Raw genomic sequence first — 20,236 nt, 5'->3', positions numbered from 1 at the left:
CCTGTACTGGCTCACCTGCACTGGCTTCCTGTGCACTTAAGATGTGCCTTTAGGGTTTTACTACTTACGTATAAAATACTTAATGGTCTAGCTTAATCCTATCTTTCTGATTGTATTGTACCATATGTCCCGGCCAGAAATCTGTGTTCAAAGAACTACGGTTTATTATTGAGTCCCAGAGCCCAAAAAAAGTCTATGGGCTTTAGAGCGTTTTGTATTCGGGCTCCAGTACTCTGGAATGCCCTACTGGTAACAGTTAGAGATGCTACTCAGTAGAAGCATTTAAGTCCCATTTTAAAACTCATTTGTATACTCTAGCCTTTAAATAGACCCCCCTTTTAGACCAGTTGGTCTGCCGTCTATATTCTGCTCTGCCTCCCTTTCCTGTGTGGAGAGGTAATTAGGTGACCACAAATGATGATCTAGTTGTTCAAAATCAGGATCCAGGGTGGACCACTCCATTGTGTATCAGTTGGGGACGTCTATGCGCCGCTGACTTGTCTCCACTCAAGATGATTTCCTGCTGACCTCATTATGGACTGGACTTTTACACTATTAACTATATCCACTTGACATCCATTGCACCGGTCGCCCAGGTGGTGGGGGATGGGGGGGGTGTTGTGTCTTGTGCAGCCCTTTGAGACATTTGTGATTAAGGGCTATATAAATACACTTCGATTGATTGATTGAAATGTTTTAAATGTAGATTAAAGTTGTATAGGTGCCCTTTAAAGTTGGTTTGAATTGTGCATGCTAGCAAGTAATTTACTGTGATTAATCACCTCACAAGTACGATTAATCTGTTTTTTTAATAATTTAACTGAATGAATGTTATTAACTGAATATATTTACGTGTGCATAAAACGTGTTTTCTTTTGTTTTTTATTTATTTTTTTAAATGAATTAAGTAACGTTTGTGACAACCTTTTTCCAAAACACAATATAGAATGTGAGAAATAACAGGATAATGCATACATTTATCATTTGTTTTCAAAACGCTTACAAAAAAGTGGGACCCCAAAAAGTCACTGTCTTTTGACACGACTTTTTACTGTGATTAATCACCTTTGAAGTTCAGAAGTGCAATTAATGTGTTTTTTTTTCATCATTTGACGGCACTATTTTATTAACTTTTATTTAAGCTGCATACAAAAAGTAAGTTGAAGTGAAGTGCAAAAAAACAGGAAGTGTGCTGACCAAAATTTAACTATTCAATGAAACAAATAATTGAGTAGGAGAGCTTGGAAAGTTGATGTAGTGACCTCAATTTTTACACTTTTAAACTGAAATAAATACACTTACAACTTATTAAATAAAAATATAGAAAAAAATACCGGCAGCTGTAAAGTTTAGGTCCATGAAAGAAAGAAGAAAGTGAATGAATGTTTATAACTGAATAAAATGGCATATGCATAAAAACTTGTTGTCTTTTTTTTAATGTTTTTTTTATGAATTAAGTAACGTTTATGACAACCTTTTTCCAAAACACAGTATAGAATGTGAGATATAACAGGATAACGCATACATGAATTATTTGTTTTCAAAACATTACAAAAAAAAAGTGGGACCCCAAAAATTCCTATTGGACACAATTTTTATGATTTATGGGGTCCCTGGGAACCAATTTTGAAAATTCCTAGCACCAACACTGAAGTTGTATAGGCGCCCCTTAAAATTGCATGCTAGCAAGTAATTTACTGTGATTAATTACCTCAGAAGTGCGATTAATCTGTTGTTTTAATCATTCGACAGCCCTATTTATTACCTTTTATTTTAGCTGCATACAAAAAGTAAGTTGAAGTGAAGTGCATAAAAACAGGTGTGAGTGTGACGACCAAAATGAAACTGTTCAATGAATTAAATCATTGAGTAGGAGAGCTTGGAAAGGGTCTGTAGTGGCCTCACTTTTTACACTTGTATACTGAAATAAATACACCTACAACTTATTACATAAACATATAGAAGGCAGCTGTAAAGTTTAGATCCATGAAGGAAAAGCGAAAGTGAATGAATGTTTATAACTGAATAAAATGACATATGCATAAAAACGTGTTTTCTTTTTTTTTTTATGAATTAAGTAATGTTTATAACAACATTTTTCCAAAACACAATATAGAATGTGAGCTATAACAGAATAATGCATACATGTATCATTTGTTTTCAAAATGCTTACAAAAAAGTGGGACCCCAAAAATTCACTGTGGGACCCCAGTTTTATGACTTGATGGGGTCCCTGGGACCCCATTTTGAAAATTCCTAGTACCAACACTGAAGTTGGAAGTTAAAATTGCATGCAAATAAGTAAAGTACTGTAAGTAATCAATATACAGCACTATTTGAAGGAACTATCCTGAAGAAATGAATAAAGTACTATCTATCTATCTATCTATCTATCTATCTATCCATCTATCTATCTATCTATCTATTTATCTATCCATCTATCCATCTATCTATCTATCTATCTATCTATCTATTTATCTATCTATCTATCCATCTATCTATCTATCTATCTATCTATCTATTACCTTTTATTTTAGCTGCATACAAAAAGTAAGTTGAAGCAGTTAAACATTGTACTGATATGATCCACTTTAAGAGGTTGTTCAAATTAATAGTGCTTACAAAGTACAAAGAAGAAGAATTATGAGAAACACTTTCAACCTTATTGAAAATAAGATATTCTTCATCTCAGTATGTTAATAATGACTGAATTATTAATTACATATTACAAAAACCAACCAGTCTACATGTGCTTTGTGGACTTGGAGAAGGCATTCGACCGTGTCCCTCGGGAAGTCCTGTGGGGAGTGCTCAGAGAGTATGGGGTATCGGACTGTCTTATTGTGGCGGTCCGTTCCCTGTACGATCAGTGCCAGAGCTTGGTCCGCATTGCCGGCAGTAAGTCGAACACATTTCCAGTGAGGGTTGGACTCCGCCAAGGCTGTCCTTTGTCACCGATTCTGTTCATATCTTTTATGGACAGAATTTCTAGGCGCAGTCAAGGCGTTGAGGGGTTCCGGTTTGGTAACCGCAGGATTAGGTCTCTGCTTTTTGCAGATGATGTGGTCCTGATGGCTTCATCTGACCGGGATCTTCAGCTCTCGCTGGATCGTTTCGCAGCCGAGTGTGAAGCGACCGGAATGAGAATCAGCACCTCCATGGTTCTCGCCCGGAAAAGGGTGGAGTGCCATCTCCGGGTTGGGGAGGAGACCCTGCCCCAAGTGGAGGAGTTCAAGTACCTAGGAGTCTTGTTCACGAGTGAGGGAAGAGTGGATCGTGAGATCGACAGGCGGATCGGTGCGGCGTCTTCAGTAATGCGGACGTTGTACCGGTCCGTTGTGGTGAAGAAGGAGCTGAGCCGGAAGGTAAAGCTCTCAATTTACCGGTCGATCTACGTTCCCATCCTCACCTATGGTCATGAGCTTTGGGTCATGACCGAAAGGATAAGATCACGGGTACAAGCGGCCGAAATGAGTTTCCTCCGCCGTGTGGCGGGGCTCTCCCTTAGAGATAGGGTGAGAAGCTCTGCCATCCGGGAGGAACTCAAAGTAAAGCCGCTGCTCCTTCACATCGAGAGGAGCCAGATGAGGTGGTTCGGGCATCTGGTCAGGATGCCACCCGAACGCCTCCCTAGGGAGGTGTTTAGGGCACGTCCAACCGGTAGGAGGCCACGGGGAAGACCCAGGACACGTTGGGAAGACTATGTCTCCCGGCTGGCCTGGGAACGCCTCGGGATCCCCCGGGAAGAGCTAGACGAAGTGGCTGGGGAGAGGGAAGTCTGGGTTTCCCTGCTTAGGCTGTTGCCCCCGCGACCCGACCTCGGATAAGCGGAAGATGATGGATGGATGGATGGATGGATATTACAAAACTGTTGTGTTACTCATTCACAGAAGTCATTTTGCTATTTTGCTGTAAAGAAGGTCAGTGAATGAATGTATATCAGTGGTTCTTAACCTGGGTTTGATCGAGCCCTGGGGGTTGGGTGAGTCGCCCTCAGGGGTTCGGTGGAGCTGAGGTAAAGACATACCCAACTCATCGTGTAAATGAAAACTTCTCCCTGTTGGCGTACTATGGATACCCTCAAACAATTTTCCCTCTAATTTTCCATCAGATTTGCAGGTGTGTAATTTCTTGTGAGTTCATGCACTGTTTGTGAAGTTCTTTGAACAAGGAGATATTAATTTTGTGCACCAGTAAAAAAAAAAAAAACTTTGTCTTCAATTTGAAAAACATTTTTTTAATTTTTCACTAAAAAGGGTTCGGTGAAGGCGCATATAAAACTGGTGGGGTTCGGTACCTCCAACAAGATTAAGAACCACTGATGTATATGTTTGTGAACACTCCGACGTGGGAAAGGGGTAGGATTAGTGGCGCAGTGGGATAGTGGCCGTGCGGAACCCGAGGGTCCCTGGTTCAATCCCCACCTAGTACCAGCCTCGTCACGTCTGTTGTGTCCTGAGCAAGACACTTCACCCTTGCTCCTGATGGGTGCTGGTTAGCGCCTTGCATGGCAGCTCCCTCCATCAGTGTGTGAATGTGTGTGTGAATGGGTAAATGTGGAAGTAGCGTCAAAGCACTTTGAGTACCTTGAAGGTACAAAAGCTCTATACAAGTACAACCCATTTATCATTTATCATTAAATAAGCTTTGCTTCTTCCTACTCCTTTTTGGACATGCTGTATTGTGAAATGATATGTTATAATGTTTTAGGTATGTCATGTTCGAAAGAAAGAAAGAAAGAAAGAAAGAAAGAAAGAAAGAAAGAAAGAAAGAAAGAAAGAAAGAAAGAAAGAAAGAAATAAAGAAGTGAAGTGCATAAAAAGATGTGTGAGTGTGCCGACAAAAATGAAACTATTCAATGAAACTAATCATTGAGCAGGAGAGCTTGGAAACCATGCATGTTTTGCTGCAACATCCTCGCTATGCGTTACGGCGATGACGTCAGCAGCGGCTGCACGCGCGAGTCCGACACAGCCTCGCGCGGCTCACGCGCACCTTTCCAAACTTCAAAAGAGCCACCAGGCGGTCGCGCGCGGTGTGGACATTTTAGCTTCCTCCCGGGATGTCTAACGCCTCCTTCTTCAACTCCGGGACGGCGGAGGAGGAACTCGTCATCAATTCCACTTTCGGGACTCTCCTGTCCGTCGTGTACGTCATCGGCGTGTCCGGGAACGTGTACACGCTGGTGGTGATGCGTCACTCCATGCGCTTCGCCACGTCCATGTACATCTCCATCGTCAACCTGGCGCTGGCGGACCTCCTCTACCTGTCCACCATCCCCTTCGTGGTGGCCACCTACTTCCTCAAGGACTGGCACTTCGGCGACGTGGGCTGCCGCGTGCTGCTCAGCCTGGACCTGCTGACCATGCACGCCAGCATCTTCACGCTCACCGTCATGTGCTCCGAGCGCTACCTGGCCGTCACCAAGCCGCTGGACACGGCGCGCCGCTCCAAGAGTTACCGCAAGGCTCTGGCGTGGGGCGTGTGGCTCCTCTCGCTGCTGCTCACCCTGCCCATGACGGTGATGGTGGCCCAGACCACCGCCGCGTCCCCGGACGGAGGCGTGAAGAGGATGTGCGCTCCCGTCTGGGCGCCCGTGGCGTACAAAGTCTACGTGACGGTCCTGTTCGGCACCAGCATCATGGCGCCGGGGCTGGTCATCGGCTACTTGTACGTCAAGTTGGCGCGCACCTACTTGGAGTCGCAGCGCAACTCCGCCGTCGGCAAAGGCGGGAAGCGCTCGCCCAAACAAAAAGTTCTCATCATGATCTTCACCATCGTGCTGGTGTTTTGGGCCTGCTTCCTGCCCTTCTGGATCTGGCAGCTGCTGCCCTTGTACCGCAGCAAGCCGCTGAGCTTGGCCTCGCAGACGCACACCTGGATCAACTACCTGGTGGCGAGTCTCACCTACAGCAACAGCTGCATTAACCCCTTCCTCTACACGCTCCTCACCAAGAACTACCGGGAGTATCTGAAGAACCGCCACCGGAGCTTCTACCGCTACACGTCGTCGTTCAAGCAGCGGCCGCCCAGCTTGTACTCCTGCGGGAAATCGGCCTCCTCCAGCAACCAGTTCGAGTTCAACTCGGAGACGCTCGTCATGGGGACCTTCAAGTGACCTTTTTGGGGTAGGTGAGCCTAAATTGCATTCGTGGCAGAGCCAGGCCCGGCCCTAACCAATCTGGCGCCCTAGGCAAGATTTTAGGTGGCGCCCCCCGCCCACATCGGCAGTGAAGTGTATATACTCAGAAGAAACCGAATAGCTTTTTCTTTGACCTTTTTTTTTTTTACTTAAAGGCCTACTGAAATGAGATTTTCTTGCTTAAACGGGGATAGCAGGTACATTTTATGTGTCATACTTGATCATTTCGCGATATTACCATATTTTTGCTGAAAGGATTTAGTAGAGAACATCCACGATAAAGTTTGCAACTTTAAGTGTTAAGAGAAATGCCCGGCCTCTACCGGAAGTCGCAGACGATGACGTCGCAAGTGTGGCGGCTCCTCACATATTCACATTGTTTATGATGGGAGCCTCCAACAAAAAGTACAATTTTGACCGAGAAAACGACAATTTCCCCATTAATTTGAGCGAGGATGAAAGATTCGTGTTTGAGGATACTGATAGCGAAGGACTAGAAAAAAAAGTTTTTAAAAAAAAACGCGATTGGGACGGATTCCGATGTTTTTAGACACATTTAATAGGATAATTCTGGGAAATACCTAATCTTTCTATTGTGTTGCTAGTGTTTTAGTGAGTTTAACAGTACCTGATAGTCGTAAGGGTGTGTCCACGGGTGTGTTGACGCGCAGTGCCTGAGGGGAGTCGACGGCAGCTTCATGGAAGGCACAAGCTCAGCTTTTCTCCGGTAAGAAGCGACTTTTTAACCACAATTTTCTCACCGAAACCTGCTGGTTGACATTCCGTCTTGATTCATGCTCGCTTGACCGCGCTCTGATCCATAGTAACGTTTCACCTCCAGGAATTTTAAACAAGGAATCACCGTGTGTTTGTGTGGCTAAAGACTCAAGCTTCCCAACTTCATCTTTCTACTGTCACTTCTCCAATATTAATTGAACAAATTGCAAAAGATTCAGCAACATAGTTCTCCAAAATACTGTGTAATTATGCAGTTAAAGCAGACGACATTTAGCTATGTGTGTGCGTAGCGCTCATACTTCCTAATAATGCGTGACGTCTTGCGTACACGTCATCATTACACGACGTTTCCAAGACAAAACTCCCGGGAAATTTAAAATTGTAATTTAGTAAACTAAAAAGGCCATATTGGCATGTGTTGCAATGTTAATATTTCATTATTGATATATAAACTATCAGACTGTGTGGTGGGTAGGAGTGGGTTTCAGTAGGCCTTGAAGTGTATATACTCACAAGAAACCGAATAACTTTGTCTTTGACCTTTTTTTTAACTTAAAGAAGGCAAATTAACAATCAGAATAGTTAACAAGATACAAAAACATATGAATAAATAAATGAATACAAAAAAATAAAAAATGAATATATGAAATACATTATTTTTGACATACATAAACACAAAATAAAATGTGTCAACAAGTTGCATAAAGGGCTTCACGGTGGCAGAGGGGTTAGTGCGTTTGCCTCACAATACGAAGTTCCTGCAGTCCTGGGTTCAAATCCAGGCTCGGGATCTTTCTGTGTGGAGTTTGCATGTTCTCCCCGTGAATGCGTGGGTTCCCTCCGGGTACTCCAGCTTCCTCCCACTTCCAAAGACATGCACCTGGGGATAGGTTGATTGGCAACACTAAATTGGCCCTAGTGTGTGAATGTGAGTGTGAATGTTGTCTGTCTATCTGTGTTGGCCCTGCGATAAGCTGGCGACTTGTCCAGGGTGTACCCTGCCTTCCGCCCGATTGTAGCTGAGATATGCGCCAGCGCCCCCCGCGATCCCAAAAGGGAATAAGCGGTAGAAAATGGATGGATGGATGAAAGTTGCATAAAATAAATTAAAGGCCTACTGAAATGAGATTTTCTTATTTAAACGGGGATAGCAGGTCCATTCTATGTCTCATACTTGATCATTTCGCGATATTGCCATATTTTTGCTGAAAGAATTTAGTAGAGAACATTCACGATAAAGTTCGCAACTTTCGTTGCTAAGGCAAAAGCCCTGCCTCTACCGGAAGTCGCAGACGATGACGTCGCAAGTGTGGGGGCTCCTCACATATTCACATTGTTTATGATGGGAGCCTCCAACAAAAAATGCTATTCGGACCGAGAAAACGACAATTTTCCCATTAATTAGTGCGAGGATGAAAGATTCGTGTTTAAGGATATTGATAGCGACGGACGAGAAAAAAGCAAAAAAAAAACGCGATTGGTACAGATTCCGATGTTTTTAGACACATTTAATAAGATCATTCTGGGAAATCCCTTATCTTTCTATTGTGTTGCTAGTGTTTTAGTGAGTTTAACAGTACCTGATAGTCGGAAGGGTGTGTCCACGGGTGTGTTGACGCGCAGTGTCTCAGGGGAGTCGACGGCAGCTATGAACGGCACAAGCTCAGCTTTTCTCCAGTAAGAAGCGACTTTTTAACCACAATTTTCTCACCGAAACCTGCTGGTTGACATTCCGTTTTGATTCATGCTCGCTTGACCGCACTCTGATCCATAGTGACGTTTCACCTCCAGGAATTTTAAACAAGGAATCACCGTCTGTTTGTGTGGCTAAAGTCTAAAGCTCCCCAACTCCATCTTTCTACTGTGACTTCTCCAATATTAATTGAACAATTTGCAAAAGATTCAGCAACACAGATCTCCAAATTACTGTGTAATTATGCTGTTTAAGCAGACGACATTTGGCTGTGTGTGTGTGCAGCGCTCATACTTCCTAAAAACCCGTGACGTCTTGCGTACACGTCATCATTACACAACGTTTCCAGGACGAAACTCCCGGGAAATTTAAAATTGTAATTTAGTAAACTAAAAAGGCCGTATTGGCATGTGTTGCGATGTTAATATTTCATCATTGATATATAAACTATCAGACTGCGTGGTGGGTAGGAGTGGGTTTCAGTAGGCCTTGAAGTGTATATACTCACAAGAAACCGAATAGCTTTGTCGTTGACCTTTTTTTTTTTACTTAAAGAAAGCAAATTAATAATCAGAATAGTTAACAAGATACAAAAGATATGAATAAATAAATGAATACAAAAATAAAAAATGAATATATGAAGTACATTATTTTTGACATACATAAACACAAAATAAAGCGTGTCAACAAGTTGCATAAAATAAATTAAAAATACAATATAAATAAGGGGCTTCACGGTGGCAGAGGGGTTAGTGTGTCTGCCTCACAATACGAAGGTCCTGCAGTCCTGAGTTCAATCCCAGGCTTGGGATCTTTCTGTGTGGAGTTTGCATGTTCTCCCCGTGAATGCGTGGGTTCCCTCCGGGTACTCCGGCTTCCTCCCACCTCCAAAGACATGCACCTGGGGATAGGTTGATTGGCAACACTAAAATTGGCCCTAGTGTGTGAATGTGAGTGTGAATGTTGTCCGTCTATCTGTGTTGGCCCTGCGATGAGGTGGCGACTTGTCCAGGGTGTACGCTGCCTTCCACCTGATTGTAGCTGAGATAGGCACCAGTGCCCCCCGTGACCCAAAAAGGAAATTAGCGGTAGAAAATGGATGGATGGATATAAATAAGGCACTGCACAAAACAAGATATCAAACCAGTATGACTTTAACAACTATATTACAAAAAAAGGGGATCCTACAGAGTTCTCTATTTGTGCTTTTTAATATTGCATCTAATAAAAATGTCCCACGAATGTAAGTTGGGAGTACTGTAATTACCTAACGTTACATCATTATTTTCCATAACAATTTAGCCCCCTCCACAATATTAACCCGACGTTAAAACAGAGCTAGCTATTTATCGATTAGCAATTGACGAATCATGTAACATTAGCTTAATGCTAAAAAGCCAGGTTAGTATCACATTTTGTAACAGACAAATAATTATGTAGGCTAACGTTACCTACCTCTACCTTTTTCTCATTTCTCCTCCTCTTCTTTTCTCTTTTTTCTTCCCTGGGCACCTGATAGTTTTAGCCGTTTTGACATCTTGTGTTGATTTTTTAATGTGGTGATGTCCAAAAAGAGTCATGATACGGGAAGGGAGGGGGCGCACCGTGCGGGGGGAAGAGGGGCGTAATGTTGTAACAAATAATATTTCTATTAAATAGGCTTTACTTTGCATTTTAAATAACGAGGAATTATTTTTTGTATTTAGAAATAATAGTACCAACTTTTTTTTTTTTTTTTTTCTCCAACATTTGTGGCTCTGGCGTGGCGCCCCCTGATGGACGGCGCCCTTAGCATTTGCCTATACGGTCTACGCCACGGGCCGGCCCTGCGTAAAGCCATGACGCACGAGTTGAGTTGAGTTGAGTTTATTGCATGCATGCATACAACATGATACATCAAAACCTCTAGTTTCTCTATTCCAGTGGTTCTCAACCTTTTTTCAGTGATGTACCCCCTGTGAACATTTTTTTTAATACAAGTACCCCCTAATCAGAGCAAAGCATTTTTGGTTGAAAAAAAAAGAGATAAGGATGTCATCAGTTTCTGATTTATTCAATTGTATAACAGTGCAAAATATTGCTCATTTGTAGTGGTCTCTCTTGAACTATTTTGAAAAAATAAAAATAAAAAGAACTTCCATCCATCCATCCATTTTCTACCGCTTATTCCCTTTGGGGTCACGGGGGCGCTGGTGCCTATCTCAGCTATAATCAGGCGGAAGGCGGTGTACACCCTGGACAAGTCGCCAGCTCATCACAGGGCCAACACAGATAGACAGACAACATCGACACTCACACCATCCATCCATCCAACTTCTTCCGCTTATCCGAGGTCGGGTCCCGGGGGAAGCAGCCTAAGCAGGGAAGCCCAGACTTCCCTCTCCCCAGTCACTTCGTCCAGCTGCTCCCGGGGGATCCCGAGGCACTCCCAGGCCAGCCGGGAGACATAGTCTTCCCAACGTGTCCTGGGTCTTCCCCGTGGCCTCCTACCGGTTGGACGTGCCCTATAGGGCTGTGAATCTTTGGGTGTCCCACGATTCGATTCAATATCGATTCTTGGGGTCACAATTCGATAATATATCAATTTTTTCGATTCGATTTGATTCTCGATTCAAAAACGATTTTTTTCCCGATTTAAAAGGATTCTCTATTCATTCAATACATAAGATTTCAGTAGGATCTACCCCAGTCTGCTGACATTCAAGCAGAGTAGTAGATTTTTGTAAAAAGCTTTTATAATTGTAAAGGACAATGTTTTATCAACTGATTGCAATAATGAATATTGCAATCAGAAAAAAATATGACTTATTTTATCTTTGTGAAAACATTGGACACAGTGTGTTGTCAAGCTTATGAGATGCAATGCATGTGTAAGCCACTGTGACACTTTTTTTTTTTATAAATGTCTAGTGATAATGTCAATGAGGGATTTTTAATCACTGCTATGCTGAAATTATTACTAATATTGATACTGTTGTTGATGATATTAATTTTTGTTTCAATACTTTTGGTTTGTTCAGTGTCGGGTTTGTGTCTACTCTCAAGTCCTCTGTTTATTGCAGTTCTGAGTGTTGCTGGGTCAGGTTTGGTTTTGGAATTGGATTGCATTGCTATGGTATTGCTGTGAAGTGGTTTGTTGAATTGATTAAAAAAATAAAAAAATAAAAATAGAAAATCGATTTTTTAAAAATTAGAATTTATTCTGAATTGCACAACATAAACGATTCGATTTGGATTCGAATCGATTTTTTTCCCACACCCCTAGTGCCCTAAACACCTCCCTAGGGAGGCGTTCAGGGGGAATCCTGGCCAGATGCCCGAGCCACCTCATCTGGCTCCTCTCGATGTGGAGTAGCAGCGGCTTTACTTTGAGCTCCTCTCGGATGGCAGAGCTTCTCACCCTATCTCTAAGGGAGAGATCCGCCACCCGGCGGAGGAAACTCATTTCGGCCGCTTGTACCCGTGATCTTATCCTTTCGGTCATGACCCAGAGCTCATGACCATAGGTGAGGATGGGAACGTAGATCGACCGGTAAATTGAGACCTTTCCCTTCCGGCTCAGCTCCTTCTTCACCACAATGGATCGGTACAACGTCCGCATTACTGAAGATGCCGCACTGATCCGCCTGTCGATCTCACGATCCACTCTTCCTCCACTCGTGAACAAGACTTCAAGGTACTTGAACTCCTCCACTTGGGGCAGGGTCTCCTCCCCAACCCGGAGATGGCACTCCACCCTTTTCCGGGCGAGAACCATGGATTCGGACTAGGAGGGGCCATAGAGGTCAGGTGCGATGTTAGCTGGGCAGCAGCCGAAGGCAGGGCACTTGGCGGTCCGATCCTCGGCTACATTAGCTAACTCTTGGGATGTGGAACGTCACCTCACATTCACACACAAGGGCCAATTTAGTGTTGCCAATCAACCTATCCCCAGGTGCATGTTTTTGGAGGTGGGAGGAAGCCGAAGTACCCCGAGCGAACCCACGCAGTCACAGCGAGAACATGCAAACTCCACACAGAAAGATTCCGAGCCCGGGATTGATTGATTAATTGATTGATTGATTGAAACTTTTATTAGTAGATTGCACAGTTCAGTACATATTCCATACAATTGACCACTAAATGGTAACACCCAAATAAGTTTTTCAACTTGTTTAAATAGGGGTCCACGTTAATCAATTCATGGATTGAACCCAGGACTACTCAGGACCTTCGTATTGTGAGGCAGACGCACTAACCCCTCCTCCACTGTGCTGCCCTAACTAACTAAAAACTTGTTGAAAAATAAACAAGTGATTCAATTATAAATACAAATTTCTACACATAGAACTAATCATCAACTTAAAGTGCCCTCTTTGGGGATTGCAATAGAGATCCATCTGGATTCATGAACTTAATTCTAAACATGTCTTCAAAAAAAAGAAATCTTTAACATTGATATTTATGGAACATGTCCACCAAAAAATCTATCTGTCAACACTGAATAATGCATTGTTGCATTTCTTTTCACAGTTTATGAACTTCCATTCATATTTTGTTGAAGTATTATTCAATCAATATATTTATAAAGGATTTTTTAATTATTGCTATTTTTAGAATATTTTAAAAAAATCTCACTTACCCCTTGGCATACCTTTGAATACTCACAGTGGTACGCATACCCCCATTTGAGAACCACTGCTCTCTCTATTCAGCATGTTCGAAAAGGAGTAGGACGAAGCAGAGCTTATTTAATCCTACCCCTTTTCTTTTACATAACAGTTGCTACAACTTTTGTTCACTTCCTGTTCTCAATTTATTCACAATATACTCCAAAACAAATAACAATAAAAATAAAATATAATGGAAAGTGAATTAAAAATATCTTTAACAATGTTGGTGATCAGGAATTAGAATGTAGAAGTACTGCTAATAATTATAGTAGTGGACTGTGTAATAATTATAATCACAGCCAACTAAGCCTGTATGACAATATCAATTACAACTGCAATTCAAATTAGTTTGGCAGTGACATCGATCCGGATTGTAATCTTTACAATAATATTACCAGAAACTGTGAGTACTACACAGATGAACAATTTAAATGTTTGAATGTGGACGCCGAACCTTGAATAAAAACTATGAAAATATTAGAGAATATCTGAGCCAGTTCAAGAAATGTAGTGTTGTTGCAGTCTCAGAGACTTGGCTTGATGAGAACAAGTTGTGAAATGAGATTGGAAGGTTATGAATTATTCACTAAAGAGTTGGAAAAAGGGGAAGAAGACTCGCACTTTTTGTTAAGTAGCACTTTTTGTCAATCGAGATTTAAAAGGTTGGAAGGTTAATAGTAAATCAACTGATATAGCTGGAGTCTTTGAATGTTTAACCATAAGAATTGAAGTAAAGGAAAAAAAATGTCAGCTGTGTTTATGAAACGCCTGGATCATGTCTAGACACATTTAATCAAAACACTGATTATTTGTTTAGTAATTCAAACAAGATCCATATTGTGTGCGGTGATTTTGATATTAATCTTCTGAACCCCATGGAAAGTACCAAAACAACAGATTCTATAACAGGAATTTACAGCAATCCCGGCTTCACGGTGGCAGAGGGGTTAGTGCGTCTGCCTCACAATACGAAGTTCCTGCAGTCCTGGGTTCAAATCCAGGCTCGGGATCTTTCTGTGTGGAGTTTGCATGTTCTCCCCGTGAATGCGTGGGTTCCCTCCGGGTACTCCGGCTTCCTCCCACTTCCAAAGACATGCACCTGGGGATAGGTTGATTGGCAACACTAAATTGGCCCTAGTGTGTGAATGTGAGTGTGAATGTTGTCTGTCTATCTGTGTTGGCCCTGCGATGAGGTGGCGACTTGTCCAGGGTGTACCCTGCCTTCCGCCCGATTGTAGCTGAGATAGGCGCCAGCGCCCCCCGCGACCCCGAAAGGGAATAAGCGGTAGAAAATGGATGGATGGATGGCATTTATTTCCCCTCATCACAAAACTAACCAGAATAACAGTGGACTCTGCCACACTGATCGATAACATTTTCACCAATCAACCGGAGAACCAAATAACAGCAGGACTACTACTCATTGACATAAGTGTTCATCTACCTGTATTCAGCATTTTCCACAATTTTTTTTGATAAGAAAAAACCCAAAAAAGCAGTTCAATAGAGATTTGTCAGACACCAAACCCCAGAAACTATGGCAACATTCAAGTCTGAGTTATGTGCTCAAGACAAGATAATCAAACTATAAATAACCCTCAGCGTGGTGTTCAGTGAATAATTTGGCACTGAACACCACAAAAACCAAGGAACTCATCTTTGACTGAAGGAAAAACACTGCACCCCCTCTACATCAACGGCGAGGAGGTGGAGAGAGTCAACTCCTTCAAGTTCCTTGGCACCCTCATATCTGCTGACCTGTCCTGGACCCAAAATACAACTGCGGTCATCCGGAAGGCCCAGCGGAGACTCCACTTCCTGATGCTGCTGAGGAAGAACAGACTGGAGAGGCAGCTGATGGTGACCTTCTATGGCTCGGCTGTCGAGAGCCTGCTGACGTATTGCATAACAGTGTGGTACGCCAGCTGCACTGAAGCAGACAAACAGGCGATTCAGAGGGTCATAAAGTCTGCACAAAAAATCATCGGCTGTCCCCTGCCCTCCCTGAAGGATTTACCCGACTCCCGCTGCCTCAAGAAAGCAAAACACGTCACCAAAGAGAGCACACACCCTGGCTTCCACCTGTTCGATCTGCTACCAGCAGGCAGGCGCTATAGGTGCATCAGAGCCAGAACAAACAGGCTCAGAGACGGCTTCTTTCCCAGAGCTGTCACCATGTTGAACTCTAACTTATAGTAATTATAATTCGCCCCTGTACAATATCAAGCCCTAATACCCTACTGTGCAATACTACCGTTCGAGTGCAGTATGTCCGACACTGATTGTTATTTCTTTAATCTTGTTATATGCAAATATAATGACAATAAAGTCCATTCTATTCTATTCTATTTTAAAATGAAGAAAAGGACCAAACTTTGCTGTGAAAATAAATTAATTATTTTATTTTATCATTTATCATTTAAAATGACATTGAGAGTGGCACTTGCCAAGGTGAAGCCACGCATATCTGAACTGGTCGCTCAAAGGCAACAGGAGAAGTCACACTGAGTTGCAGCTGTGTAATTTGTTATGAGTTCGTGCACTGTGTTGGTTTTGTTCTTTGATCAAGGTGATTGATGTTCATGCACGGTTCATTTTGTGCACCAGTAAAAAAAACAATTTATTTTTTTTCTTTGTCATGAAAAAGGGACGTTTTTGTCATGAAAAAGGGAGCTTTTATGGGTTGGTGCACTAATTGTAAGTGTATCTTGGGTTTTTTATGTTGATTCAATAAAAAAAAAAAACAATAAAATAAAATAAAAATTTATGAAAAATTCAGGCTCGGGATCTTTCTGTGTGGAGTTTGCATGTTCTCCCCGTGAATGCGTGGGTTCCCTCCGGGTACTCCGGCTTCCTCCCACTTCCAAAGACATGCACCTGGCGATAGGTTGATTGGCAATACTAAATTGGCCCTAGTGTGTGACTGTGAGTGTGAATGTTGTCTGTCTATCTGTGTTGGCCCTGCGATGAGTTGGCGACTTGTCCAGGGTGTACCCCGCCTTCCGCCCGATTGTAGCTGAGATAGGCGCCAGCGCCCCCCGCGACCCCGAAAGGGAATAAGCGGTAGAAATGGATGGATGGATGGATCTTCTGCGCCCCGATGTCAAGCCAAATTTGTGCCCAGCCGAAATAAGTGCTCGGGTGGGGTGGGGGGGGGGGGGGTGCGCATGCGCGCACCTGCGCAGTACACAGGCGCGCTAGGCAGTTTTTTGGCAGGGCGGCGCCATTGTCAAACCAACATGTGTGTAGCAAGAGAGAGACCGTCCACTATTTTTAAAAGCTTTACTCACCAAAATTAAAACTACTAATCTTATTTGTTGCATCCTGCCCTTTCTCCATATTTAATAGCCTAAGACAATCTGTGTCATAGTAACTTTGGTATGATACGTTTTTTTCTTTTAGCTAACAATATCAGCAAATCCACAGGGGCAATTTTTTGTCAAGCCGTCCCATACACACTGTATACAATAGAGTGGGCATATGTTTCGCTCTTAAGGCGCTAAATATATACCCCGACACGCTTGGGCACTTATTTCGCAGCAAGCACTTATTTCGCTTGACACCGGTACCAATCGAGCCCGGTGGTTGGTGACCACTGGTCTATAGGGTTAGGCGAAGTTAAGTGTTCAACTTCAGCCTAAACCCTTTCAGTCTGTAACATGACCACTGAGCGAAGAAATGATAAATTAACTAAATAAACTAAATTGGCAGAAGCGCGACACACACACATGACAGCTCTTCGAACACTTTCTCTTTCTCGTCTTCTTTGCTACAACTGAGACAAGGTCCAATACTGCAGGCGTGCCTGCCACCGCCCTCTGGATGCCACATCAGGTAATTACAGTTTACTACACAATTTTACCATCGTTACAGTAAATTCTCTAACCTATTCTGATTGATAGTCTGCAATTACAGAACGTTTAACAGACTAAATATTACATTTTAATAATAAATAGAGAATGTTATAACATTGTCATGCAGATATATGACTACCATTATTTGTACAACATGTAATGTACAGAATATCAAAAGCATTTTTTCAGGTCGAAATATCACAGATTACATTACCAAACATCTTTGAAAATCAAAGCTTGATTGTAATAATCTGCATATTGTGTTATTAATGTGTGAAAATGGTCTCTAAACATGATGTTGCCCCTCTTCTTAAAGCAAGTGCTTCTACAGCAGGAATACAGTTGATGTATTCATACAAAATACAAAATCTGGTAAGACGCCAACGCACCACAGGTATTTTTTTTTCTTTTCAAACGTATTCATGCCTTTTAGGGTTTAGCTGTTTAAAAAAACATAATGTTAAAGAAAAATTTCAATAAAGCAAACTAATTGTCCAGTGGTAGTATTAAAACTTAAAAATGATTTGTCTAGGGTAGACTTCTTAAGGATGGAAAATTATGTTTATCTACAATATTGTGATTAATTTTGAGTGTAACTATGAACAAACTGTGATTAATCATTATTTTAATAATTTCACAGCTCAAATACAATTATGTATATATATATATATATATATATATATATATATATATATATATATATATATATACTGTATATATAAAACATTGACAGCCCTATTTTATTCACCACCATGGAGGCTATAAGATTGTTGACTTAAAAGTGGCTATTCTGCACTCTGGAGGGACATTAGCCACTAACAAGGATGCTGCAGTGCGTTGAGGACGCGGCGTCCCTTCGCTTGTTGCTGTCAAATGTGTGGGCTACAATGTGTCATCAAAATGCATTACCATGAAATGAAGATAGTTTTATAAGCTCAGTCATCTGTCAAATTCATATCGTTTATGTTGTACATCGGCTATATCGGGCAACCCGAGTGCACAGCTATTTAGGTACCACAGTTTGCTATTTCTAAGGGGACTCAGCACCCCGTTGTGTTGTGTAGGCACATCTGCCAAAGAGAGTTGTGCCCAAGCTGTATATCGAAGCAAGAACCCCAACTGCTAAGCTGGCTTTGTAGTGTCTGTGAATGACGCCCTCACCTCATATCCAAAATAACTCCCACGGCTCATCAGCAGCAGCACACCAACACCTCCTTTCCATTTTTAGCCACAGCAAGTGTGGCACGTAGTAAGGTGAACCCTATGAATATTAATTATGCGGGTGTATTTTATCTGCTTTACAGAGCAAGTCAATGATAGCTAAATGTTATTTAAGCACTTCCCTTCTTCCTCCTCTTATTGTTTTGAAAGATCCAAGTTAACCTTTCTATAATAGATTTAATCTGTCATATAGAGGGGGACACATTTTGCTATATTTTTTTAATTTTATTTTGTAACAGGCTAAACAAATGTTATGTATACTTAAAGACAATTTGTTTTTATTGTTGTGATATTAAACCGTATGAACATTTTAACTTTTTTGCGAGTTTCTTTTGGTTTAATTTTATTTCTAAAATTTACCACCGTCCCTGGGCCACATTTTGGACATACTGGTAGTATTTACAATAACGTTCAGCTTTATTTTTTTGGATATATATAAACTTGAAAATTAACCTAATGGCCAAAATAATCAAATCAATCAGAGGCTATGTCTGATGTTGTATGTATATATGTCATATATGTCATACCCCACATTTACAGAAGCACCAATTATAACCAAATATGCTCTAGCACTGCATCTTCAATATAAAATGCATGAAAATTACTTTTAGTATTACTCTTATGTCTTATCAGGCCTGATCTTCACCCAGTACCCTAGTCCTTTAACAGTTACTATGGATGATAATTAAGTTGCTGCATATTGTTCAAAATAAAAACAACTCACATAATTAATTCAAATGGGCATTCAAAGGGTTAACATGTCGAAAATTAAAAGCATGATATGCTTTGTTTTTAATAAGAACTGAAGTTGACATGAAGTTTTGGCCACTGCAACATAACACACAGTTTGAACAGTAACACTGTGTTTGAATATAGGAAAATATAACTACTTCAGGGCTGCAACTAACGAGTATTTTGATAGTCGACAAATCAACGACTATCTTAACAATTAGTCGACTAGTTGGATTATAAAGCCTTCACATATTTTTTGGTTCTAATTTGCCATCGACTTTTAAATGCAACTTAAGGTTTTTTAGGCATGTTCGTATTAACAACAAATATGACTAATTCATTCATAGATATTTATTAATACTGTAACTGTGCTGCTCACTCAGTTGTTACAACATTTTTAAAAATGACTATTAGAATGTTGTCCATTTAAAAAAAAGGAATAGCAAAGTGCTAAAAAAAATTAACTTTGTTCTTGTTTAAAAAGAAAAAAAATGGTAGAATAGCAGCAATAAAAACAAATAACAAAACACAAAAACAAATTTCTTTGAAAAGAAAAGCATTCTGTGATGTTTAAAAAGCTGCGCACTGATATATTGACTATTGATTAACTCTTGGTAGTTTTAGCACTCTAATAGACTCAATGTGTAGAATTGGTCATTGATTAATTCTTAACATGTTAGCTATCTATTAGATTGTATTTTTTATGTTATGATATCTCTATAGTCGGAAATGTTCTCATGCTTAAAATGTTTTCAATGGTGATGTTTTTGCGAGTGTCAGTGCAGACCCCCTTCCGCCTGTAAAAACACGAGTGTGACAAATTTTATCGTCGACTAATCGTTGCACCCCTAATGTACTTTAATCAAGTGATTATTTGTCGTACCACTAGATGGAGCTCGCTTACCACTAATAGTTTAGCGTACAGTTTGAGACTCAGTGCTCTCAGGGGGGTTGCAACAGTAGACTGCAATCAAAACTGCACTTAATTATCTATTTAGAAAGAATAGTTTTTTTGAAAAAAAATCTATTTCAAATACATATGCTACCCTGCCATCGTGTCTTATTAAAAAAGTAATCTTTCTCTTCTCTTCAATATAGACATTTCAAAATAAGACCTTTTATAACTGTATTTTTAACACCATATTGTGAAATTGTGATAATTTTGCCCGAATGTCATGCCTATAAACAACAATAATTTTCTTTC

The 20,236-nt window shown here is 41.2% G+C and overlaps 1 protein-coding gene across 1 annotated transcript; it reads left to right on the top strand.

Annotated features, from left to right (window-relative positions):
• The first annotated feature begins 4,974 nt into the window (after positions 1 to 4,974).
• Positions 4,975 to 6,127, top strand: LOC133557068 (urotensin-2 receptor). The gene has a single exon (XM_061907333.1). The coding sequence runs from the start codon at positions 5,063 to 5,065 to the stop codon at positions 6,116 to 6,118; it is 1,056 nt and encodes a 351-aa protein (XP_061763317.1). The 5' UTR covers positions 4,975 to 5,062; the 3' UTR covers positions 6,119 to 6,127.
• The last annotated feature ends 14,109 nt before the right edge of the window (positions 6,128 to 20,236 follow it).

Source organism: Nerophis ophidion, linkage group LG08 (assembly GCF_033978795.1).
Source record: "Nerophis ophidion isolate RoL-2023_Sa linkage group LG08, RoL_Noph_v1.0, whole genome shotgun sequence".
In the NCBI taxonomy this organism is placed as follows: domain Eukaryota; kingdom Metazoa; phylum Chordata; class Actinopteri; order Syngnathiformes; family Syngnathidae; genus Nerophis; species Nerophis ophidion.
Note: the sequence above shows the minus strand (reverse complement) of the source record. Positions and strands in the feature narration are given on the sequence as shown.